The following is a 27507-nucleotide window of genomic DNA, read 5'->3' on the forward strand; positions in this document are numbered from 1 at the left end:
AGAGTCACAGAAGCCCATTCACCTTGGCGCAGACAGTCTTTGCGCCCTTCTTTCCTTTCTGCCTCAGCTGGGAAGTCTCCCGGTCTAGAGGCTCTGCAGGTGCTATGAAGTTCTACACCCCAGAGAAATCCAAATCTCATGACCCACACCATTTTCCTGTCACTCAGTAGACGTTGCCCAGGAAGTACCAGCAGCCTTCCACTGACAAATCTGGGTGCAGCAGTGTCGCTTCCATCCTCCCTACTTGTGTTTGATTCTTAGCACAGCATTCACAATGTGTCACTAAATGGGCTGTGCCAGCAGAGCTACCCAGCCGACAGTTCTGGCAGTTAGCATTCTACAGCTGAGGTGGAGTTTGGGCTGCTTCCTCTGTTCTCGCAGCTGACTTGGCGTCTGATGGCCCCAGGCCCTCCCTGAGCAATGCACAGTTTCTCTCCCTGTTCTTACGGTATCTTCCGTATCTTCCTTTTATATATGTCTGTTTCTGCATTAAAGTTTCTCCCTTATATAAAGACAGCAGACAAAGCCAGGTGTGGTGGCGCACGCTTTTAATCCCATCACTGGGGAGGCAGAGGCAGGTGGATCTCTGTGAGTTCGAGAACAGCCTGGTCTACAAAGTGAGTCCAGGACAGCCAAGGCTAACACAGAGAGACCCTGTCTCAAAAAACCAAAACCAAACCAAACCAAACCAAACCAAAAAACCAAAACCAAACCAAACCAAACCAAACCAAACCAAAACAAACCCACCCCCCCCCAAAAAAAAACAAAACAAAGAAACAAAAAAGACATCAGATCTTACCCCAATAATCTGACTGTAACTTGGTTTCTCTGCAAAGCCTCATTCCGAGGTCCTGGGTTAAACTAACTTACCTTTTTTTCTGGTACCACATTAGCCCATAACAAAGGTTGCCTTGAACAAAGAGGGAGGGAGCTGGTTAGCTAGTCAACGTTGTTTATCACACATGCTGACATGAAGGAACGGGAACCTGGTTGATGTTAAATTAAGCCTTGCTGGCTGATAACTTCTAAACTGAAAGATACTATTTCAATAAAGGGAAAAAGTTGTTTCTGTCCACAAGATGGCAGGTCTTTGGTGACCCAGGAGGCTTTTCCCAGCCACAGTGCTCTGGGGTTGTTGTTTGGTAGAGTTTCTGAGCAAAAGAACTCTCTGGGGAGACCAACAATTCTGTCCTTTGGAAGTGACTTACCTCAGAAGGTACATTATGACTTTACCTACCCCTCCCCCAATCTCTGTTGTTTCACTTTGGAGGATAGTTTGCTGAAGTGCAAACTATCTTTAAGTAGTGAATTAATAATTATCTGTTTAATTAACCAGATTGAGGCTGTGTTTCTTGTGATGCCCCCTCTTCCAGCCCCCTACATCCTCAGCAGAGAAACCCTCAGACCATCACCTGTGCATTCAGACAACAACAGGAAGGAAGAATGGAAGAAGGAAAAGTCTGTTGGTTCTTTAGATGTCTTGGTGTGAAAAACAACAGGTTTACAGTTTGGCTAGGAACACCCAGGCAACTGGTATCTGGTGTTGGCAAGAATGGAGTCAGCTGCACTGTTAATTTATTTGAATACCATTTTGTAAATTTAGTTATGAAAAAAACCTGGGTGTGTTGTGTGCCCTGACGCCTAGCCTAGCTTCGGAAGCTCAGCTTTGTGACAGGGCAGATTGGGAAGGGCCCCAGTTCCCTGCTCCAGGATAGACCTCAGACTCTGATTTGCTCTGAAGAGTTCAACTGTCCACTTACTTGTCTTCTTCAAAGTGGCTTGCATTGGCTTTTCAAGGCTCTTTGGAGCATCCTTGAGTCCACACAGGTGGAATGCAGGCAGGGTTCTCTTGGCTTTGACTCAAATGCTTTTGTCCCTCATTTTCTTCTGTAGAGAGAGTTCTGACTGGTGGTTAAGAGCACTGACTGTTCTTCCAAAGGACCTGGGATTCAATTCCCAGCACCCACATGACAGTTCACATTGTCTGTCCCTCCTGTTTCAGAGGATCTGACACCAACGTACATAAAATAAATAAAAAGTAAATCAATCAATAAAAAAAGGAAAGAAATGTGTCCAGTTGAGATGGGATTTCATATAGCTCAGGCTGGCCATGGAGTTTCGTAGCCAATGATGTCTTAATTGTCTTGCCTCCTCTACCTCTCAAGTGCTAGGATTGTAGGCACGGGCCATCACATCTTGTCGACAGAGGGAAGTTTCTGCAGGTTTAAGAACACTCTTTAAGGAAAGAACATATGATCGGTTGACCCCAGACTTTGGAGTGCAAATAGTGATGACAGTAATGGGCACACCATGCTGAACTCCCAGCACAGCTGCTGGTAGCGTGATGGGGCAGATTGGGAGAGGCCTCAGCTCTCTGCGTCACTCTAGACCCTGGACTCTCAGGTAGCACATTCCATACATTCTGAAGAGCTCTAAGAGCTAAAAATGTGGATCGAGGCCTGTCAGAATCTTCTGCTCTGTAATAATATTAAATACTTCCCCGGGAAAAACAATTCCTCAAATATGGCTCTGAGTAACTTACCATCAGATACTGGTATAGAATCATGAGTTATATTATGGGCTTGGCACCCTGCAAGCCGTAAAGCATAGAAGGAGATTTTAGTTTGTTTGGTCTGACTTCTTTCAGCTATTGCTTTGGTCCGCTCTGGAACAAGTAGTTGACTAGCCTCCGGCCTTCTTCACTGACCTGGATCCACCACCTGTTTGCTGTCGGGTGTTTAGCCAGCTTTAATCACCAGAAGAAACATTTTTCTTTCATGTATGGGAATGCTTGGGCCAAGGGTGGGGACATTGCGGCATGGTCTCATGTAGACCAGGCAGGCCTGGAGCTTCTGACTTCCCTGTCTTGCTTCTATCTTCCAGTGCTGAGACTGTTTTGTAAGCCAGTCTCGGAGGCTAGGCACATGCTGTAAACTGACTTGTATTCCCAGCTCTGCGTCTCTAGGTATGAGTGTCTTGCCTACACGTGTATGTATATGTACCTTTGAGATTGGAAGAGGTCAGTGGGTTCTGGGACTGGGGTCAGATCATATAGTAGGGAGCTACCATGTAGGCTCTGAGAGTTGAACCCTGGTCCTCTACAAAAGCAACAAATGCTCTTAGCTACCAAGCCACCTCTCTGGCCCCTCATGACAGATTCTTCATGCAACCATTGAAATACTACTGATTATGAATGGCATAAAATGGTGCTTAAACCATTACTAGGTAAAAACAAAGACAGGAAGTTGTATACATGACTTAAGCTTGATTAGATCTTAATAATATAAAATTAATACATTATTTTAAACAAACAAATAACAGTGGTCTCTGGAGGATCATGGAAGTTGTTTTTTTTTTCGAATTCATAATTTTGGCCCTTAATGAACATTTTACAATACATATTTATTATATTGTATTATATTATATAGAGATGAATGAAAACTCAAGTAAATGTGGACTTTCTTTCCTAATCTATGCTTATTGGTTCTTCATTGTGTGTCAGAATGTGAGTCAAATTAAATATTGTTTCAAAAAAATTCAGTGTTTTGCACTAAGCATGTTTGTATAGATGACTAGGAAAACAGCAAAGCCTGTTTTCTGTTCTTGATTCAGACTGTAAAAAACCTAAAACTGTCTAGGCGATTAGCACTGTAGGGCGGCACTGTAGTGCTATGTAAACATCTATTACTCTTTTCCTTTCTGCTTCCAAAAACAAAAGAAAACATATTCACTTACTAGTGTTTTATCCCAATTTTATTGTGCTCAGCATTTTCCAAAAACTGAATTCAGAAAAATCAACGTGGGTGGTCTGAAAGTGCACTTTAAATCTGTGATTTTGCTTTTTGTTTTGGGGGATGGGATGACCAAAATGAAAGAGGGGAATTCCTGGGAAGGATGTAAATACTGGGATGATTTTTGGTGTCACCATATTAAAAAGAATTTGACCTTTCAGATACTAACATGATAATATTAGTTTATAATTAATACAGCTGAAGTCTGGGACATGAATAACCAGTATTCATTAGAAGGCTAAATAAAAGAAAACGGTCTCTCTGCGCTGGAATTCCCAATAACACCTCTAGGCTGCTTCTCATGATAAGTTCACCATGTCATCTTTAATCAACTGTATGTCTGAAAAAAAAATCTCTCTAGGGAAATGATATTTTTGTGGCTCTTGAAATTACTTTTTGTCTGAACTTTCTTCCATCCTGCTTAGCTTTGAAATCTCTAAGTCAATAACAATTTTGGAGGTAAGTAAATGTTATCTATAAATACTTATTGACTAAACTTGTTGAAAGAATTATGGAAAAATGAAAAACATCCACCGTTATCAGTTTGAAAACAAATACAGGCTTATTTCAAGCAGAGGAGAACACAGCTTCAAATGGCCTATTTTAAACATCATTTTTTTTTTTTACAAGGAATCTGGAAATATGTGTCATAGTGGCTATGGTTCTTGGACGGAGTGATGGATCTGAACACTTTGTTGCCTCTGTCTCTGTTTCCAGATGGTCTCCCAGCTCGAGGCCCAAGTCTCAGAGCTTGTTGAACAGTTGGGGAGTGGATCTGAGGTTCATCAAAAAGCCCTACAGAGGGCCCGTGAGGCAGAAAAGAAGCTGGACACTCTTCAGGGTCAGCTGCGTGACCTGGAGGGAGAGCTGCTTTCTGGAGACGTCTCGAGAGACAACTTGAATCTTGAGAAGCAAAAAGTAATAATTGGTTGGCATGTCCATGGTGCAAGCGTCTGTTAGTCACGGGCTAAAATTCTACCTGAGGATGTTTTGAATTTGGCAGTGTTTAGACTGATCATGTCTTGAGTTACAAGCAAATCCCACGGAATAATAAGTCTCTTTCTGTTGTTTAGAGATCCCTTGATTGTCAATCCAGTTTAAACCTAGTGTGTATTTATTGCATGTCCACTATCTGAGACATTGGGAGCTTTTGAGTGGCTGAAGTATATATGATGCATAGTTTCTATTATTAAAGGCTCAGTGTTAGAGGAGATAGGAATATATATATGTGTGTATATCATATATGTTGTAGACGTTTCTGGGTAATGATAAGATTTTACAAGAGAGGATATAGTTCAGTTTATCTATGAAGGATACGTGGGATTATAGTGGGGGAAGAGGCTGGTGCTGTCGGGATACACTTTACACAAAGGCATGAAGCCTTAGAAATGCTATCTTCGTGCAGGTTGATTTCTCTTTCCTTTCCATATAAATTTATCGTTAGTCTTAATTGAAATTATGCCAAAGTAATTCTCAGTTATGAAAGCAAATTATGAAGGCAAATTATACAAGCTAATTATGTCCACAGTGAGTTTTTCACAGACGCAAGCACTAAGAGCAAGTTCATGTAAAATTGAAAGGGAAGTCGCACAGAGATTAAGTGCTAAATATAATCTAGGCTTGTACAGCATAGAGTAGAATGCATGCTCTCTAATTCATGCTAACCTATGATTCACGCGAGTAAAACACACAGCAACCCTTTGTTTCTAAAAAGTTAAAGATTTTAAAGACAGTAGTGCAGATTGAGAATGGTTTGGGCTACATAGTGAATTGAAAACCATTCTGGGGAACATAGAGTGATAGCTTACCACAAACCCCCAAAAAATTAGAAAGAAGAAATAAAAAAGTTTTCCATCAACTGCAATCTAAAAAAATTTTTTTACTTTTAATCATTATGTATGAGTATGGGTCTGTGCACATGAGTGTAGGTGCTGGAGGAGGCCAGCAGAGGGCATTTGATTGCCTAATGCTGGAGTTAGAGGCAGTTGTGAGTCACTTGAATGGGTGTTGAGAACAGTGCAACGGCTGAGCCATTCCTCCAGCTCCCTCAACTGTGATTTTATAGGCTAGTTAAGGTCCTTGAAAGAGGCACTTACTCTGTGTTCCCAACTGAATCCTGTTGCTGTTCATTTATCAGTATGGCCTAATAATGTTTATTATCAGGCCTATAATTATTATTACATCAGTATTTTCTAACCCGCTAACAATCAATGAAGACATAGACATAGGCTATATTTTAAAACAGCCTTAGTTAACCTGGGCCAGGGCAGATATTAATCCCCTAAACTACTTCCCATAGTGGGGCAGGTATGGGATACCTGCCAATCCTGTGCCATCTGCTTCTAATAATTTCTATCTAGCTGCCTCCCATCCATAATCCCAAATATTTGCTAATTAACATCATCTGGGCCAAATCTCCAACCACGCCAGCCATGTGCTTTTCCTCCACCTAAGCCATGGCCCAGTCTCCTTGTTCCTTCTCTTCCCCTTCCCCAAATATTCTCTTTGTCTCCACAAAGCCTGGGAACCTTAGTCACTCCTATTCCATTTGCCCTGCCCACGTGTGATGGCCTTTTATTGGTCAAAGAGCTTAGGCTCCTTGGCAAGGTACATGGTGGGGCACAGAGACTGCAAGCGGTAATTAGCATCAAAATACATCAGACCAACCTCTAACAGAATCTCTTGCCTGTTGTGGAGGCAGTGTGTGGAGTAATCGGGCCATACATGAAAGCAGGAAAAGATTTTTTTTTTTCCCGAGACAGGGTTTCTCTGTGTAGCTTTGGCTGTCCTGGACTTGCTTTTGTAGACCAGGCTGGCCTTGAACTCACAGTGATCCACCTGACTCTGCCTCTCGAACGCTAGGATTAAAGGCTTGCTGCACTATGCCTGGCTGGGAAAAGATTTTTTAATTTTAGAAAATAAGCCTCTATCCGATATGTAACTGGTAAAGATCTTTTCCCATTTGGTAGCCTGCCAGGTTGTGTGAATGATGGTTTCCTTTGCCATACAGAAGCTTTTCAGTTTCCTGAGGTCTCATTTATTAATTGGAGTTAGTGCCTGTGATATCGGTGCTCTGTTCAGAAAGTCTTTTCCTGTGCCAGTGAGTTCAATACAATTCCTCACTTTTTCTTCCATCAGAGTCAATGTATCTGGCATTATGTTAAGGTTTTTGAACAATAGTTCAAGGAGTAGAGTTTTCTGCAAAGTCATAAGTATAAGTTTATTTGCATTATTCTACATGCATCCATACAGTTTCATTAGCGTCATTTGTTACAAGTGCTGTCTTTTATCCAGTGCATATTTCTGGCTTCTTTGTTAAAAATCAGGTGTCCATCGGTATATTTACTTATTTCTGGGTCTTCAATTCAATTCCATTGGTCAACATGTCTGTTTTTATGCAGTTTTTATTCCTATAGCTCTAGTTTTCATTCTATAGCTCTGTAGTACAACTTGAGATCAGGATGGTGGTACCTCCAGCAGTTCTTTTATTATCCAGGATTGTTTTTAGCTATCCTGGGTTTTTTTGTGTTTCCATATGGAAACAGTTTCTGCAAGGAATTGTGTTGCAGTTCTGATGGGGATTGCATTGACTTCTGCTTCTGGTAAATGGCTTTTGGTAGCATGGCCACATTCATTATTTTAATCCTGCTGATATATGGCCATAAGTATATTCCTCCACTCAAAATACAACCAACAGCACCTAGGTTATGTTCAAGCACAGATTGGAGACTAAATAAAATCCCAAAGGGAGAGCGACGTAGAAGTGACAGCGTGACAGCACAGATATAAAATTGTAGTACCAAAGCATAGTGAATGATGCTAGCCTGGTAGTTACTGTAGCTTCTACAGATGATTAAATTCTATTTATCTGTATGCTACTTAACAAAACTGGAAAATATACACTTAAAGATAATTTCATCTGGGTGACTAAAATATAGATAGTTGCAGGATTTAAGCTGATACATGTAAGCGGCAAGAAATTACACTCATTTCAACATCTAATTGCCTGAAAGTGCCAGTTGCTGAGAAGTTGCTGCAATGAGAAGGAAATATCAGAGATAGACCCCCCAAATCCTGCAGTTACCATAAAGCAAGTTCATTGATGGATCAATGCAGTCATCTACACACACTTAGCACTTCTGTGTTTGAGCATGCTCAGATAAAGTATAGGAGCCAAATGAAGAATGACCTTTAAGCTTTGTAGAAGTTTAGTCTATTAAAATATGAACTGTGGGAGCTAGAGAAATTCAAGGGTTAAGAGCTCTTGCTGTTCTTGTAGAGGGCCTGGTCAGCACCACCCACAAATGGTAGCTCACACATGTCTGTAGTAACTCAAGCTCTAGTGGACCTGGTGCCCTCTTTTAGTCATCTCAGGTACTGCATGCACATGCTGCCCGTACATACATACATACATACATACATACATACATACATACATACACACACACACACACACACACACACACACACACATACATACATACTTACACAAGGGCAAAAACACACATAAAAATAAGTCAGATATTTAAAAGAGTGCAAACTGTGACTTCTTCTATGCAGTTCCTCTTGTGTGTGTGTGTACGCATGCACTCATGTGCATTTGTGAGTAGGCCAAAGATTGAAAATGTGTGTCTTCCTCAGTTGTTCTTGGCCTTATTTTTTGAGATAGGGTCTCTCACTGAACCCAAAGCTTACTCATTTGGCCACAGTGAATCCAAGGCATACTCCTGTCTCTCCCTCCCTATGCTGGGATTACAAACACACTCAGTGGCATCTGTTTCAAACGTGTGCTTTGCGGCTCACACTCAGATCCTCACACTTGTACTGCAAATATCTTACCAAGTGAGCGCTGTCCAGCCTTGTTAAATCACTTTAACTTAAAAAACAACCCATTAACTATTGTCTAGCTTTTGTGTATATATGGAGGACTTTGGTTTTGGAGTGCTTGCTAAGTGATGGGACATCCTGGGAGGGCCAAGGTTGCAATGGCTTTTTGCCAAGACTCTTAGAGAGAGAGAGAGACCGTGGTGGAATTAAGGGAAATAGCTCATTTGTCATATGGCAGGACTAAGAAGTGTGTTTACGAATAAGCTGATGTCAAGGTTCTGGGCCAGGAAAGCCCAGAGTGTTTGGACAGGAAGATGGTTCAAACAATCACTACCAAATCCTGGGGTCAAAATCCAGGCTCCGGAATGGCCTTAAAGAGGACCACCTGAGCTTGTGAGAACCAGATGGGTCCGGCGAGCCCACGCATTAACTCCCGTGTCCCATTTCATTTTTGTTTCTGGGTTTAGTATCTGAAGTTTCTGGACCAGCTTTCAGAGAAAATGAAATTGGGCCACATAGCTGCGGAACTTGGCTTTGACATGCGTCTGGATGCAGTTTTAGCCCGGGTAGCGCAGTTGGTCCGCCTAGAAAGCAATGCTGTCATTGAAAACAAGACCATCGCTCACAACTTACAGAGAAAGGTAGGGAACATTGCCCTTTGCAGTACTGAGACAAGAAACTTCTGCAGATCACAAGTATTAAAATGGCTTTCTCTCGCCATGTTCAGTGTGTTTAAGAAGCATGTTATAAAAGTATGTATTTAGAATCCGAGTCTCAATTCTATGGTCTGAAGATGAGATGAGTGGACCTATCAGGCTCCCCTCAGCCTCTGAGCTGCCCATCCCTGCAGTGGTCTTTATCCCCATGGTGCATTAAGCCATTTGTCTATGTTTCATGCAGAAGTTGGAGGACGGGAAGAAGAGGGAGGCCAAAGATGCAAGCGATGTCTTGTAAAGAAGATGCTGGAAGATGCTAGCTGAAGTTATGTTTATACCATGGCTGCAATTCTCATGACCAAACCTGGTTGCAAGAGAGACTTGCAGACACGGCCATTAAATCCCATAGTTTCTGCTCCTTTGAGCGAGAAGCAAAGCTGGGAGCACTGAGCAGCGCTGCAGCTACCAGTTCTATTGAGCTGGAAAGCACAGAGGGACGGGCTCACTTTTCATCCAGTCAAAGGCTGAGTTAGAAATGGTCCAGAGCAAATGAACGAGTGAACAAATAGAAGGGATAAAGGATAATTATTAGTTATAGAATTATCAGCATCAGAGAGAGAGAGAGAGAGAGAGAGAGAGAGAGAGAGAGAGAGAGAGAAGGAAACACAGATGCGTTCTTGTAATATTTCTTAGGAGAACCATTTTGTGTAGTGGCTGTACGTTGCGTCACAGCTGGGTCCCTGGATGCTGCTAGACTGTGTAACCAGGGTCTAATCATGTGCTTCTCTGTTTGCTTCTTCATAAGACAGCAATGGCATATACACCACAGGAGAGTGAAGGTTTTTTTTTTTTTTTTAAAGAAAATGATTTATTTATTTATTATTATGTACACAGTATTCTGCCTGCATGTACACCTGCACACACCAGAAGAAGGCATCAGATCTCATTATAGATGGCTGTGAGCCACCGTGTGGTTGCTGGGAATTGAACTCAGGACCTTTGGAAGAGCAATTAGTGCTCTTAACCTCTGAGCCATCTCTTAGCCCCGAGAGTGAAATATAATAAGTGGAAATTTCTCACTTAGCCTTTACCCCCAGATCACTGTGTCTGGAAGAATTTTATTATTATTTTTTTTTTTTATTTTTAATTTTGAGAGAGAAAACAGAAAACCTTATTGCCATCAGGGATGTTGAATCGGGCCACCATTCTTTTCTTCACTTCTCCTCAGAGAGTTGAGTTTCCTCTGTTACTATCCGAGGCTGTTTCTTCTTAAGGATTATGTCATCATTAAAATTACCAGTGTACAGAATTTATCAGTGAACATTTGAATCAGAATGCTACTGGACTTGAGGTGGCCCAAGAAGGGGACTTGGGGGCAGGCTGGGTTAGGTCACTGGTATCCACAAGATAGAAGGAGACGATGGATTCCCACATGTGTTCTGTGACCTCCACACACCACACACATGCCGTGGCATACATGTGCTTCCCCGCCCCCATACATGCAACAAATAAAAATGTATTAGAAAAATTGCCTGGTCCCACACTCATTGGAACACAGTTAACAGTAATTGGATTCCGTAGGAAGGAAGTAGGAGTAATAGTAATAATGAGGGTGATAAAGTGATAGGACAGAGGGCTTGAGGTCAGGAGGAGGTGGGCGGCGGGCCTGGGGAGAGTAGGGAAGAGGCTGAGTGAGGTGGGTAGACTGAAGTTTCAGTATGATCAAAATGTATTGTATACATGTGTGAAAATTTCAGAGAATAAATGAAGCCGTTATTCAAAAATATTAAAAGGGATTTGGTTAGAGAAATCCCAGAAAGGGTTTTAAAGGCGTGGCCCAGGTGTGGACACAGCTGTTATGGATAGGCAAGAAAAGCAACGTAGTTTTTGTCCTCTCACCTTGGAACACTTAGGAAATAACGAGAAGTAATTCTACAGTCTTCAGCCTGAGCATCCGACAGTTCGGTCTTAATACCTTGCCCCTCCCCCCAGTGTTTGTGGCCAATGACGGAGCTGCTGGATTTATTCTCTGCCCATCGAAGTGACAGTCAGAGCCCAGGAGTCTCTTTCCCCTCAGAGTCGATTTCTACAAACCACTCTGATTCCCTTCATCAATTGGATAGGCAACCTAAGTGATGTTCCAAGACATCACTTACGTCCCTGCTTAATTGGAGGAGCTCATGAGCCTGGCACAACACAAAGAGTTCAAAGAAGCAAAATCTTCAGGAAGTCTGTTTCTGAGAGTTGAAGTTTGTAAACAAAGCTTCCTTAAAAGTCTCCTGGGCACATCCATCTGTAAGACTGTATCAACCCTCATCCCGGGAGCTGCTCAGCCAAGTTCTTAGAGGGCTCAGATTAGCTAGGGCAGGTTTTCAGTATGATGTGGGACCTCTCTTGTTTCAGAAACCATCGGTGCAGGAAGCGTGGCCACTGAGGGTTGGAGAGGATTTTGTCTGTGTCTTATTATATTCTACTTATTCTGCTCTTGATAAGCCTATTTTGTTCATCTTAAAAGTAATTTTACATTTTTATTATGAGGCACAGAATATTGGATGAAGCAGCTGGGAGAACTGACTTCTTTTCACATTTTCTGGGGCTCTTTTGTCCCATACTTTGTAGCTACAAAATTAATTCTTGGAAAAAATACGAATAAAAAAATTCAATCAGGGAATGGAACCCAGTGACCTTTTTTGATGGTTTGCAAATGAGTCTCATTGAAGTGCAGATAAAAATCGACATTATCTGAGTAATTCATTTATATTTACTGACTGTTCAATTATTTTCCTCAAAAAAAAAAAAAATTCATTTGTATCTAACCAGCTAAAGACTCAGAAAGAAAGGCTGGAGAGCAAAGAAGTGCATATGAACCTCCTCCGGCAGAAAATTGCCCAGCTGCAGCAGGAGACGCAGGCGCGGTCAGCCTTGGCAGTGGAGAGGGACGAGGCCCATCTCACCATCAGGAAGCTGGAGAAGAAAGTCGAGAGGATGCAGAAGGAGTTGAGTGTGTGTCAGGAACACAACACTGAGCTTAAAGCCAAACTGGCTGATACCAGTGAACTCAAGGCAAGTGTGTGACTCCTTTCTCCGTTACTCTCTGCCATTGCCCATCAAAACACACACAGAGGACCAACAGCCTCAAATTGGGCACAGGTGTGCGTGCTCACAATACCAGCACTTGGGAGGTAGAAGCAGGCAGATCAGGAGTCCAGAGTCACTCTTGGTTATATATAGAGAGTTCAAGGCCGGCCTGGATTACATGAGGCCTTGCCTCAAATGGGAAAGGAAAAAAATCATGGGCTGTGGAGATGGCTCAGTGTGTGACGTCTCATCCTGTAAGTGGTCTGACAAGTGCCTGGGGCCTTTTTCTTCTCTCTGTGTGAGATTCTGAAGTCCCACTTCTGGGGGATCCATCATCTCAATAGTCTGATGGATCAAGAGACACAAGTGTCTTCTTGCAGAAGAAGTCTTTGCTAGACAGGAATTTGTTTAGGAGGAATAAAGAAAATAGACACTCTATTTACTGCGAATTAGAATACTGTCTTAGTGTGAGTTACTATTGCTCTGATCAAGCACATGGCCAAAAACAAGTCGGGGAGGAAAGGGTGTGTTTGGTGTACGCATCCCCTCACAGCTCATCATCAGAGGAAGTCAGGGCAGGAACCTGAAGGCGGGGTCTGACACACAGGCCATGGAGGGGTGCTGCTTACTGGCTTGGTCCTCATGGCTTGCTCAACCTGCTTTCTTATGGCACTCAGGACCACCAGCCCAGGGATGGCATCACCCACAGTGAGCTGGGCCCTCCTCCATGAATCACCAATTGAGAGAATGTCCCACAGGCTTGCTTACAGGCGACCTTATGAAAGTATTTTCTTAATTGAGGTTTCGTCCTCTCTGATGACTCTAGCTTGTGACATAAAACTAGCCAGTACACAGGCGCACTGTAGAGAAGCCCACAGACGAGGGAGATGCACAGGCACCATTGCAGTTCCTATCTGACATAGTTCTAGACTTCTGCTTAGCGCTTTCCCTCTTGTTCAGGGGAGGCTTATTTTATTTACTTATTTACTTTCTTGTACTTGCCGCTTCATTTGATTGGAAGGCATCTAACCACACTAGCTAGCACAGTCTGCTTTGAAGTAGGTTTGTAGCATCGCAGAGGCTGGAGGCAGGGGGATTATGTATTTGAGGACATCCAGGCCTCCGTTGTGGGAGGCTGTCTCAGCAGAGTAAAACAAAAGCAAGAAAATAGACCTATTTTTAATCTTACCTGCAAACACCCTTCAGGAAACATGGAGAGCACCATTTACCAACTCTCTGGACATAGTGTCCCCGCCAAGTTGACAGATGACGCTAACCACTGTGATTCCTTTGGATGGGTGAATAGTAATCCACCACATGGACGCACCAGCTTCTGTTTGTCCCCTTAGCAACTAGTAGACATTGCAATTGTTTCTACTTCGGGGCCGTTACAAGTAAAGCAGCTATGAACATCTGTGTTCTAGCTTTCATGTACAGTCCCTTGTCTGTTGACAAATAAGGGTGAACACCGTGGCTCAGGTCATCTGAGTGTCCCCTTGTAAGGGTGAACATCATGGCTCAGGTCATCTGAGTGTCCCCTTGTAAGGGTGAACATCATGGCTCAGGTCATCTGAGTGTCCCCTTGTAAGGGTGAACACTGTGGCTCAGGTCATCTGAGTGTCCCCTTGTAAGGGTGAACATGATGGCTCAGGTCATCTGAGTGTCCCCCTGTAAGGGTGAACACCATGGGTCAGGTCATCTGAGTGTCCCTCTGTAAGGGTGAACACCATGGGTCAGGTCATCTGAGTGTCTCCTTGTAAGGGTGAACACCATGGCTCAGGTCATCTGAATGTCCCCTTGTAAGGGTGAACATCATGGCTCAGGTCATCTGAATGTCCTCTTGTAAGGGTGAACACCATGGCTAAGGTCATCTGAATGTCCCCTTGTAAGGGTGAACACCATGGCTCAGGTCAAGGCCCATGTATTAAGATCTTCCTTGAGTTCTAGACCAAGGAAAACAAAACCTTTCCAGATGAACTCTTCATTCTTAAGCTGTTGAAAATTATCTTGGCATGCAGACTTAAATATTATAGAAATATTTTTCAAAAGACCAAGCTATTTTTGCATAGTTCTCCCTTCTTGTGTTAAATTTACAATAATTTATGATGTCATGTACATAAGACACTAAGACTACATAGCTTTGTTAATTACATTACATTTTTAGCCATCATGAAACCAAAACCAATTTAGAAATCAAAGTATTAAAACTCAAACTAGAAAAGTAATGATATTAATCAGCAATGATGCAATTTCACTAAAATCACCATTAACAGGAACGTGGGATGCAGTTTCGGTTTTTTCCTGCCTATGGATTTTCCCTGTGTGATGGAATGTGTTTTGCTACCACCTGATTCCTTTTCCTCATGTGAAGCCCCTGTACACATGATGACATAGTTTGGCTTTCAGTCTGCACGGACGTATGACTTATGCATTAACCCTGCCCTTGTTCTTTTCTCATTAACCTGGGATTACTAAAGTAGTGTGACTGTTGGGCGTGGCTATCACCTTATGAACAAATGCAGGCTCTGAAGTCATGTGGCAGAATTCTAGAAGCAGTAGAAGAGGTTTTGTGTAACCTCCCTATGGTCAGACACTTCACCGCCTGCCCCAGCCAATGGTCAGTTTCTATGGAACATATAGAAACAACCCATGGTGTCAGTGGCTCACACGGGAAGGATGTTAATTGCTTTTTCACTGAGAAGAATCAAGGAACAGGGATGGTAACCAGTGGAGTGTGCTTGCCTTGCATGTGTATGCTTGGGCCTCATGGAAAATCCTCAGCAGTGCCTGTGTGTGTGCGTGCATGTATGCGTGCATGTGCGTGTGTGTGTGTGTGTGTGTGTGTGTGTGTGTGTGTGTGTGTGTGTGTGTATGTGTGTGTGTGTACATGGAAGTAGACGTGGCACATTTAGAAGGGCCATTCGATGACTATCAAAAGCCTGGCTCATTCTGATTTCAACTTGAGCATCCTAGCCTGTGCTTTCGTCCTCTTTCATCCCAAGAGCTAACTCTTAGCCCCACAGAGTTGTTGGAGCTCCAGCCTCATTCCAGGTACCAGCCGGGAGGAAGGCCTGAGAGACAACCTGCTGGCTCTTTCCTGGGAATGATACGACAGCTCTGTGTCTCCATTGGCCAGAACCTAGTCTCCTGCCTTTGTTTAAATGAGGTCAGCCTGTGGAGTAGGTCTTAATTCTGCCCATCGAGAAACAATGGAAGATTAAGTATCTGATAGAGAGCATTAGCTGTCAGCCTGTAGCGTATGCCCTAACCCTGGTAGGAGCTGTGGCTCCAAATCAGCTCCAAAACCCAGGGAAATGCATTAGCGCCTTCTCCGTGGTCTCCCAAGAAAACACCAGAGCAGACAGTAGCCTTCGGCTAAAGGCAAAACTTTTTTCTCTTTCTGACTTTCCCTGTCTATCCCCCATATGGAAGCTGATCCCCATGTTCCTTCCTCACGAGGGAGTGGGGGGGAAGGCTCCCACCAGCCAGCATAGTCCTTGCTTCTTTTCTCTGTAGTCAGCTTTGTTCTTCAGTGCCCCAGGCCTCCTCCCGACTTGCCTCACTGTGCACATTGAACAGGGCACTTGCATTTTGGGGTGAGGGTAACTGCGCTGCCAGCTCCCATAATGTAGCCTATGAGGGACTAAGAGGGAGAAGAGACTGCGGAGTAAGTCTTCCCACATAACTTGTGGACATAGCATCTGTTCTGGCCAGTGGGACTATAGAACAGTGGTTCTCAACCTCTGGGTTGTGACCTCCTCTCACCCCCCCCCAACCCCCCGCAGGGAGTGAATGACCCTTTCACAGGGTTGCCTAACCCAATAGGATTATTTACATATTTATACTATCATTCATAACAGTAGCAAAGTTACAGTTATGAAGTAGCAAAAAAATAATAATTTTGTCATTTGGGGCGTCACTACAACATGAGGACCTCTATGAAAGGGTCTGCACATTAGGAAGATTTGAGGCCTGCTGCCCTAGAACACTGCAGCCTCACTTCATGCAGAGACCCATGTACTCAGCTTGGCGCCTGCCAGGGTTTTGTTAGTTTGTTTAAGTGCACTGCCTTTAACAAATGCAGCTGGAGACTTGGACCCTAGGATCAGCCGACACTTCAGAGTTTAGATTTAATCACCTTTCCTTTCTGGGCCTTTGACACTTCTGTATGAGAGAGAATTGCCCACAGGATCTCACAGTTCTTGTCCCCCCCCCGGAAGCAGATAGCACACAGTGTTTACCCCGAGCACCACCCTGGGAACCTTCCCGGTCCTGGCAGGACTCTTGATGGTATATCAATCTTGTTTATGGCCAGTTCTGTCCTGCTGGAGGAAAATTAGAGGCCAGTGGCTTGCTTGCTGAACTCTGGGCTAGTCTGAGAAGGTCCCTCAGGAGGATTAAGAAGCCAATTTAGTCCCACCCCACTCCCAGGAATCTGCTGTCCGTCATTTCTGCTGCCTCCCAGCTCTGTTCTGGTGGCTCGACTTGGCGCTCCCTTCCTTGTCTTTTGTCCCCTGACAAGACTCCAAGCAGTGCCCTGCTTAGGGACCAATGACATCCTGAGTGAATGTGTGTGGTTGACACAGGCATCTCAGTGACCCTAATGCCTCAGTCCACACAGTGGTAAAGCTGTCCCTGGTGAGGCTGAGAGAGAGGAAAGCCATTCTGTGGTCAGAGTGAAAATGCCCACTGTAGCTTTCTCTCCCTGGATGTTTATGGCTGAAGACTGCCCCCTCTCCCCGACCCCCGACAGAGCGTGTTCCTACTGAGAGTACATACAGCTGTCTCCCTAGTCCCTGGTATATAGGAACTCTGCCTCCCTGTGTATCTGTGTGTGATAGCCTGGCCTCCATGTTCAGCAGGATGCAACAACCTCACGGCTCTGTTCATGCTGAGCTTCTGGGTGTTGCGGTTTCTCCGTTTGAGCATCCAGATCACTCAGTGTAGATGTATGCTCATCTGTCTGTTGTTCCTTTGGGACCTAAGCTATGCAAGAACGAAGCACTTCTGAGTTGTGCTAAAGCCTCTGGTCATTCAGAATCTGCCCTTTCTTCTCATTAAGACTGTCTACAGCTCACCTCTTAAGCTGTGACCTGTCACCTCTGGTAGACATTTCAGTGTGCTTTTTCCTTCGCAACAGAAAGCTGAATCTTGGGGGGGGGGGGGACGACTTTGCGTACATTCTGGCACACCACCCCTTAATACTTCCCCAAGGTTTTTGTTAAGAATAGAGATATTCTCACTACAATGGAGTCAGCAGCATACTTAGGAATTAGCATTAAGACACACTGGAGTTGACAGGAAATCGCTTTCCAAAAGTGATTTTTAACAACATGGGATCCATGAGTCATCACCACGGCTCCTGCAGACCTGTGCATGCCTCATCTTAAGTACCTGCTTCCCCATTTCACTCACCCTCTTTCTATGCTGCCCTCACCCCAGTGGCTGGCGTCTTATTTTCTGTATATTCCCAGAGCTGTAGAAAGTGTTCTTTTGACTTCCAGACTGTAAGTTCACAGCTGTGGTCAGAGTCCCAGGACAGTATGTATCACCCCTACAGGACTGGTTCAGTGCCTATGAGGCCAAGCTGTCTAGAGGCCTCTTGCTGTCTAGAAAAATATCTTAGTCTCTGAGTGTCATAACAATATGCCACAAAGCTGGGTGGCTTATAAACAACAGAGATATAGTTCTCAGAGTTCTAGAGGCTGGGAGGCCCACGGGCAAGGCACCAGCAGACTTGATGTCTGCTCAGTCTGGTTTCCTGGTTCTTATAAGACTTCTCTTAGCTGTGTCCCCATATGGTATAAGGGATCAAGGAAGCTACCTGCTTTATGAGGGAATACAATGCCTTGTTTCTGTTTGCTATAAGGACATCTTAGTCACTGTTCTACCACAGTGAAGAGGCACCATGACCAAGGCAATTCTTGAAAAATGAAGCTTTTAATTGGGGGGCGTAATCATTATCATCATAGTGGGAGCATGGCAGCAAGCAGACAGGTGTAAGAGCAATTTCCGAGACCTTTACATTCTAATCCACAGGCAGAGAGAGAGAGAGAGAGAGAGAGAGAGAGAGAGAGAGAGAGAGAGAGAGAGAGAGAGAGAGAGAGAGAGAGAGAGAGAGCGCGCGCGCGCGCACGCACGCACACCTGGGCCCAAGTTGGGCTTTTTTTTTCTTTCTTCAATGTAAACACAAACCTCAAAGTCCACCCCTAGTGATACACTTCATCCAACAAGGCCACACCTCCTAATCCTTCCATCCTGTCTAAGCGGTCCACTCCCTAGTAACTAAGCATTCACTATATATGAGCCCGTGGGGGCTACTCTTATCCAAACCATCACAGCTATCTATTCCCCTTGAAATGCAACCGGTTCGCTTAAAGGCCCCGCTCTTTCACAGTATCGCCTCGGGAGTTAAGATGTAGACATTTTGGCGGGCACAAGCATTCAGACCACAGCAAAAGCAATTTGTATATATTTTTTAAATTTGGACTTTTAGAAAGTTGTGACACTGGCTTTTGGTTTATGAGTTTAGCAGCAGGCATTTGATGTAGATCTCCTTAATTTAGACCAGTAGGGTAAGTCTTGTCATGCTAGACACTCATGCCTATCTCAAATTGTCACATTCCCTCCAAATCATGTCTTGAAGAGCTTCTAGCCTTCCTCTTGCTTTCTAAGGAAGATACTGAGAACCTTAGATCAGGCCACCTTGTGCCACCTATCAGCACCCTAAGACCAGCACCAGGGGACCATGCTAGCCTCTGGCTGCAGCCTCCACTGGTGGCCCAGTTTTATTGTGGTCTCTCCCTTCCTTGACTTTCTGTCAGCATTCTGATCTGCAGATAATTTAGTCCCTTCCTGAGAGTCACCTCTTCACCCCGTGTGCCACTGTCACTGTGGTCCAAATTGATTATGGTTGATGTGAGTAACTTATGTAAGGGGAGAAGCATCTGGCTCACAGTTTCTGAGTTTTAGTTTGCAGTTACTTGGTGGACAACTGTAGAAACTGTGGCGGCGGGAGCTCGTGGAAGACTTGTCTGAGGAGGGGTTTCTTCACCTTATGGTGGATATGGAGTAGACTCAGAAGAGGGAGCCAAGGAGGAGGTGTAACTTTGAAAAGCATTCCCTCTACTGACCAATTTCCTCCATCACTTAAAAGTCTTCTGGAACCTTCCAAAAGAGTGCTACCATCTCAGCATATGCACTTCCGTGCTTTTAAAAAGCCTATCTACAGACTTATCCAGATAATATCTAATTTTGGAGTGTTTTTTAGCACACTGAAAGAAACTCTGCACCCGTAAGTTATAAATCCCTATTCTTCCTTCCCACTAGCCTCAGATCTTCTCTCTGTCTTTCCTAAGAAGATAATCATGTGGTTTTTGGTGATTGGCTTTATTCTCTTGTCAGGATGGTTGTAGGTTCCTCCATGTCCTTGCTTGTCATAGCACTCTGTTCTTGTCTGTTGCTCTGTAGCACATTTCCTTGCGTAGCTATACTATGTCTTCCCCATCTCTGTCAGTTGGTGCTATTGGGTGGACATTGGGTTAGCCCTTTTTATGATGATGAGTCATGCCTCTAGCAACTTTGTATACAACCCTTTGTGTGGGCATATGGCTTTACTTCTCTCAGCCTTACAGCTATGGGCAGGATTGATGGGTCATATTTAGCAGTTCAAAGTGTCTTCCATACTACTATACCATCTCATATTCCACCCACCAGTATGTGAGTGTTCTAATTCCCTAATTTTCTGCTAAGTTTTGTGATTGTTTTTTTTTTTAAACTACCTTAGTGGTTATTGTCTTGAAACTTGTTTGTATTTATTTATCTGTTTTTTTTTTTTTTTTTTGAGGTAAGCTCTTTTGCAGTCCAGACTGACCTGAACTCACCGTCTGCACAAGGCTGGCCCAAAAATTCCTGATCTTACTGCCTCTACTTCTTAAGTGTTGGGATTAAAAGTGTACATCACTGTCCTAACTTCATATCTGTTGCTGTGATAAAATATCCCAACTAAAAACAACTTAGAGGATAAAGGGTTAATTTTGGCTTACAATTCCAAGATACCCTCCATCACTGCACAGATGTCACAGTGGCAGGAGTTTGAAGCATCTGGTTATATCACATCCACTGCCAAGGGTGGAGAGAAATGAATGCATGCTTCCTCGCTTGCCTGTGCTCAGCCTGATTTCCCACTCTTAGATACTTAGAATCCTTTGCCTAGGTAGTAGTACCGCCTACCTCAGTTATGGTGATCGAGGCATTCCTGTACGCTTGTACTCACAGAGCGGTCTGATTCTAGATAATTCCCCATTGGAACTCTTTTCCTACGTGATTCTATGCTGTGTGAAATCAACACTAGCCATCACAGCCACCATACCTGGCTTGTATTTATTTCTAATACTCATTTAAAACTTTTTGCAGTTAAAAAACTATTTCAGCTTCCTTAAGGTTGCTGTGAGTGAACATGCCATAAACTGCTGAGCTGTTACTAGGCATACATTTCAGCAGCATTGAGTGAATCCAGAGGGCTGTAAAAACTTACACTGTCACTCATTTCTAGCACTTTTCCATCACCCCATACTGAAAATCTGTGTCTGTCACACAATGACTCCCATTTTGTCCTTTTTCCACCCCCTGGGAACTTCCTTGTTGCCTTTGATGAGTTAGCCTGTTCCATGTTTCACATGTAGGTGGAATTTTATTGCATTTTTCTTTGTGTCTGGATTAATTCACTCAAGGTGTTTATGGTCCATCCATTGTGTGGGTCATGTATGCACACTCCAGAGTTTCATACTTTTGGAAGAATGGCCAAGCCCTTCTCCGGTCCACACATGACTGTTGACAGTGCATCCAGAAAATGTCCGCCATAGCTTTCTTCCCTGGGATGCTTACAGTTGGATGGGGGCTCCTCTACAGAGACTGCTTCTACCAAGATTAGCCAAACCTGTCGCCTTGATGCAGCTGTACACTGTACCCCTGCCTGCCTGTTTATTGCATAAAATAACCCACTTTCTTGTCCAGCTGTGTGCTTCTCTGTCCAGCTGTGTGCTTCTCTGTTCAATCTGTGTAATGAGAATTCTGAGCTTCTGGGCTCTTGAGGTTTCTCTAGCAGAGAGCACAGACCGCCAGATCCCAGCTTTTTTGCATGTCTGTCTGTCTGTCTGTCTGTCCTTCATTCCCTCACTTCCCCTGTCGAGTCTGTCCCTGGATTTATGCGAGATGCAGCACTTACGTATTTGAATTCTTTTATAAGCAGCTATGGTTTGATCTTAAATAAACTCACAAGGAAAGTACGTCTGTTAGGGTTTTGTCAGGCCTTAGGGTGAGTCTCCAGCTGGGGACCATCTCTGCCCTTCGTCTGCATAGGATTTGGTGACATTTTTCTTTCCCTCGTGTTCATGTCTAGAGAGCTCCCTCACAGGAATGAGGGAGACTTTCTGAGGAGTCCCCTGTGACACCATTAGAAGAGTGGGCATTCTGCCACTGCTGTTGTTTATCTGCCAGGCACAGGGACCCACTGGCTAGCATGGAAAGTCCAACTTGCTCCCAAGCTTTACTTTATCGACCTCACTCCAGAACTGTGGTGTCTGCAATTTTATTGGATTGACTTCCTAACTAAGAGCACTGTGTTGTATAGTGTATAAGCTGTAGTGACTGATGTCATGTCCATCCAGCTTACTGTCTTGCAAGGTCTTTGTAGCACATTATTATTATTATTATTATTATTATTATTATTATTATTATTATTATCATCATCATCATCATCATCATCATCATCATCATCATCATTATTTATTATTATTATTATTTGGTTTTTTGAAACAGGGTTTCTCTTGTAGTCCTGGCTGTCCTGCACTCACTTTGTAGACTAGACTGGTCTCAAACTCATAGAAATGCTCCTGCCTCTGCCTCCCTGAGTGCTGGGGTTAAAGGCGTGCGCCACCATAGAAGTATATTTTTTATTCATAAAAAAAGTTAAGTGAGCTCCACTGACTTTGTATACAGTTCTCCTAGAGAAGTGCCAGGGAAATGATAAGACATTCTCTTGACTTCTTAGATCAAAACTTTGGAACAGACCAAAGCCATTGAAGACTTAAATAAATCCCGAGACGAGCTGGAGAAAATGAAGGAGCAAGTGGAGAAAAAGCTTATGTTGGTCAAGTCTGAACTGGAAAGTACTATGGAGGACGCTGAAGTGGACAAGGCCAGGTCCAGGGCCATGATCGAGGTGGCCATCATTGAACTGGAGTCCGTGAAGAAATCCCTGGAAGAAGCGGAGATACGAGAACAGGAGGTAGATACAAGTTTGCATGTGGAAGCTTCTTCAGGACATGATGGGTGGCTCAGAAGCTTCATTGGGTATTCACACACTTAACAGTGTGTGCTTCGGGAGCTGGCATGCCAGCCGTGGGTAGGGCCGTGCCTGCCTCCTCTGTGCCATTCTAACTGTGGCATATGTGCTGCCAATGAGAGCATCATTCACACATTTCTTCCCGCACAATTTGTGAAGAGTTCTATCTTCTCAACAGACCTGCCCACTCACCAGCATCTTTTTGACATGCCAAAAAATCATTCTGAGTCTCTCAGCCAAGAAATGCAATTCATGATTGCATGGCATACATTATAAGAAAGAAAGGAAAAAGAAAAAAAAAAAAAAAAAAAGAATGTTCTTCTCAAAGCAGTAGCAAGCCAGTGTAAGCCCAGCACCTGGTGGCAATGAGTTGTTTTAAGCTGTGTTTGATAATTGCCTCTGGAGATCGCCACATCACATTTCATGTAAGGCAGGGCTTGGCACTTCACAGAGAAGCTTTATCTCCCACAGAGGTCTGTTACAGGAAACAGCCTCCAATTTCAAACAGTGGCACCCAGACTTCATGGTTGACCAAGCGCAGATGTAAGCCATAAAAAAGTACGCGTTGGCTGGCTGATTGCAAGGAGGAGAATTTTATCTCCTGAGCACATCAGGTCGAACATAAAGAACTCTGTCCCGGGCAGTCTGACCCCTGCTGCCTTTGACTAGCATGTCACTGTGTGAAGCTGAAAAGGGCAGAGAATGGAATATGGTCCTAGGATTTTTTTCCCCCACTCTGCTTTGGCTCATGTGTCAGGCAGAGCCGGGAAGAGCCAAATTCTAAGAGCAAGGGTTCTCAGGAAGAAAGCATCTCAGGAATTGTGAGTGTTGGCAACATCCAAGAGGGTGGGAAAGTCTGAGAGGAGACTAGGCTGCCTCGTTACTCTATTTGGGTCATTTAACAAAGTGTGGGAATCAGGGTGGCTCATAAGCAGGGCAGTTATTTCCTGAAGGTCTACAGGTTGGAGGGTCAATGTCGAGGTATCAGCAGATGGGGTATCAGGTTTATGAATGGCATCTTCGGGAACCCTCAGAAGGTGAAAGCTCTGGGGATTCATCGATAAGGACATGGATTCTGTCTTGGAGACCCCACCATCATGATCTCATTGAAGCCTAATGAACTCACAAAGCCAGTATTGCCACCCCAGTGAAAATTATGTTTCAGCGTACCCTTCTGGGGTAGGTGTGCAAGTAAGAGAGCCTTTCACCTCCCGTGCTGGACCGTTCATGGGGAGGAAGTTGGGGATGAATGAGGGCGTGTTTGGATGGTGTTCTGATGGCCATCCGCCTGCAGGTTGGATCCCATCTTTTCTGAAATGGGGGGTATTTCCTGAAGGCTTGTCGAGATGCACCTGTTGTGCGTAGGTTAGCCCAAGGCCACAGAAACCACCCTACAAGAATGTGAAGAGAGGTGGTGCCCGTTCTAACCATTGCTTTTCCTTCTCCCCGTCTTGATGGGCATCTAGCAATGTCAGATCAGCCCAGCGGGAGAAGCACACGTGGAGGCAGCAGTCTTTGCAAGGTGGTCTGAGAAGGCCCTCCTTGTTTTCATCAGCTCATTCTTTCTCTTTGAGTTTCAGAAATTGAGTGCCTGGTTAACACCCCAATGCAGAGATGCTTATCACTCACCAGCAGGCTCACCCTAACATTTGTGTAGCACCTTTCAAGGCCCCAGAGCAGCACGTCCTCAGCTGTCATTCACTTGTCGAGGATTTCAGAACAGACTTAGTGAGGCCAGGGCTTGAATGTTTTCTTGGGGTTCTTGACTTGGTAGCAAACACACACATGGCCACTTGACTCACAAGAGATCATGAAATTGCTGAAGCTTGGGGAACCTGCAGGGACTTTAGAAGCCATTTAGCAGGCAAGTCTACTTATTCATAATTTAGAGAACCCAGGCCAGAGTGGGTCATCTGCCTCCCTCGTGCCATTCTGGGTTTTCCTCTCTTGCTATTGTTGTTGCATTTGACCCAGCCATGGTGGTATGCTTTTCTTTCCCAGCTAATGTATCTGTGCTTGCTCTTGCAGTTGGTGGACTTCAGGGAGGTGGTTTCTAGTACACTGGGCTTGAACTTGACCTCGCTCGCACGCCCTGACTATGAGATCATCAAATGTCTGGAAAGACTGATCGAGTCCCATCACCATCACTGTGTTTCCTGTGCCTGCCTCAAAGATGCGACTGCTGAGCAAAGCAGTTGCTCACAGTGCCACTAGAACGTCTACATTGACGTCTTGCCTCCTGGAGGGAGGAGCTAAGACATTGGGTCCAATTCTCAAGTTGGGACAGTATATCACAGACAAAAAGAGTCTCCCAAAGGGCCAGAGGCATGGCTCACTTGCTACCAAGCCCGACAACCTGAGTTCAGTCCCTGGGATCCACATGATAAAAGGAAAGAACTGACCTCTGCAAGCTCCACTCTAACTCAAACACATGCTCCGTAACATAAGTGTACACACACACACACACACACACACACACACACACTGTCACACACACACTAAATCAATGTAAAAAAGTGCCAGTTCTAGATCATACGAAGCACTAAAACTACAGATTACTTCATTAGTTAGCACATTGAGACCCACGGGAATCCCCTGACTCATGCCTACCCTGGGACGTGTGAACACAGAGTTTAGAATGACAGATTATCCGAGCTGAAATGTTACTGATGACTTTAAGTCTTAAGAGAACCAAGTGTAGAAGTTTTCTGAAAAATATTATTTAAAATTATATTAGTGTGTGTGTGTGTGTGTGTGCATGCACAACTATGTGTATGTGTCTCTGTATACATGCCTGTGTATGTGTGTGTGCACGCACTTGTGTATATGAATGTGAGCCTGTGTATGTGTGTGCATACACACTTTGTCTGTGTGTGTGTGTGTGTGCAGGTGCCATCAGAGATCATAAGAGGTAGCCAGATTCCTTGGTACTAGAGTTACAGGCAGTTGTATGGGACTTGATGTGGGTGTTGGGAACTGAACTGAGGTCCTCTGTAAGAGTAGCAAGTGCTGTTAACCACCGAGCCATCTCTCCAGCCCCACACAAAAATTAACTATCTATCTGCATACAATTTTACCATAATAATTGACCCTGTTGATAGATTCCTGGATGACATCCCAGTCCATGCATACACTGTGAAACAATGAGGTCAGAGTGTCATGGTGACATCTGAATAGATTTGTTCAGATGGTTTCCAGGGCCCTGAGACAACTGGACTAACTCAGCCCTCTCCATGGTTAGTGGGAGCCAGGATGTGTAAGACAGATGCTGCACCTCTTATATCTCAGTCTCGGGTTCTCCTTGGTTTTGAGGCTAATAAGAATTGTTGGCATAAAGGAAGGGAGGCAACCCTACAAATCCAGTCAGGAGACGTCTAAAGGTGACAGAGTTTTGTTTTGTTTTGTTTTGTTTTTTTTTAATGGACTCATTTGAGTAACCCTCACAGAAGTCTGAGGGATGGTGAGAAACATGCCTGTTTTTACTACCACTTCCGGGTTACTTTGCATGCTGCTTTTGAAAGTCTGAACAGGGCTGACCTCAGTTCTCTAAAGTTAAGATCTTTTACGCAAGCCTAGCCTGACAGGATGAATGAATCCTCTTCCATTTTATTCACCAAATACACTTACCAGCAAAGGTACTTTTTCATGGCATTGATTTTACTGTAGATAGTAGTTTTTCCCTTTCAAACTTTCTGTTGGACAAATATATTTCAGAAGACCTTATTCTTAGCATCACTGACTGTTTTCTCTTGGGCAGTTTATCTTATTTTAAATATATGAGATATAAATTTATAAGTTGTCTCTGATTTTTGTGCAAATGTGTTTGAGAGAGCTAGGGCTACAGCTGGAGAGAGACATATGCACAAATGTGTACAGGTGCCTGTGCCTCTGTGTGTGCATGAGAAGCCAGAAACTTCAGGTATGTTCTCTGTGCCTCTCCATCTTATTTCCTTTGGGTAGAGTCTCACACAGATCCTGGAGATAAGATGGCAGCCACCAAGCTCCACCATCTTCCTGTCTCTCCAAGAGGAGTTATAACCATTTCTTCCATCACACCCAGCTTTTGACAGATCCCACTGGGATTTGAACTCAAGTCCTCATGTTTGTATGGAGTCATCTATCTAGCCACAGTTTGTATCTTTATGCACCTTATTAAATAAACAAACAATCCTAATGCCTCACAACACTGAGAGAAGATGAGAAGTATATAGCCACCTATTAAGTCACAGCCACAAACAAAACACAAGCTGATTTGAGGCAAGATTATGCAGGACCCAGCGATCAGCTGGAAAGCTTTAGATACTGGCTTGGATGGTTAAAAACAAAGCATAAAAACATTCTTTCAAAGAACAAGTAAATGGCTCATCCAATATGTTTTAAAAGTTACACTGCTTCCTTCAAGCATGGTGGCATACACTTGTAATCTCAGTCCTCAGGAGGCTGAGCCAAGAAGTCTGACATAAGTTTGAAGCCACTCTGGGTCACATAGTGAGTTTCAGGCCAGCCTGGACTACAGAGTGAAACTCTATCTCACACCAACCAACCAACTGACTATTGCACTAGCCAGTCCTGCACCCCTAAACAAAACGAGGAACCATATTAGGTTAGCTTCACCTCCTCATGCCAGGCTTTCATCTACCTAGAGTGATGATAAGTATGTTCCATTATCTTTCCTTTGATTGGTCATTAGTTACCTCTCAGGGTTCATATAAGAGACTAAAAGTAACCCATAGTGGTTATAACTATACTTTGTTATGTGAAGTTACATTTTGCCTATCCAAATGTGTGGCACAAGCAATTCTTGATACAT

General features: G+C 44.0%; 1 protein-coding gene across 1 annotated transcript in view; it reads left to right on the forward strand.

The window, feature by feature from the left end:
• Ccdc170 (coiled-coil domain containing 170) overlaps positions 1-24920 on the forward strand; it is a 68771-nt gene extending 43851 nt beyond the window's left edge. The window contains exons 7-11 of the mRNA XM_051164351.1: positions 4509-4709; positions 9086-9259; positions 12095-12337; positions 22404-22640; positions 24726-24920. Coding sequence (XP_051020308.1) covers positions 4509-4709; positions 9086-9259; positions 12095-12337; positions 22404-22640; positions 24726-24911 — 1041 coding nt within the window. The 3' untranslated portion in view covers positions 24912-24920. The remainder of the gene's footprint in view (positions 1-4508; positions 4710-9085; positions 9260-12094; positions 12338-22403; positions 22641-24725) is intronic.
• Positions 24921-27507: the final 2587 nt, after the last annotated feature.

The sequence above is a fragment of the Acomys russatus genome, chromosome 21 (genome assembly GCF_903995435.1).
Source record: "Acomys russatus chromosome 21, mAcoRus1.1, whole genome shotgun sequence".
Classification (NCBI taxonomy): Eukaryota; Metazoa; Chordata; class Mammalia; order Rodentia; family Muridae; genus Acomys; species Acomys russatus.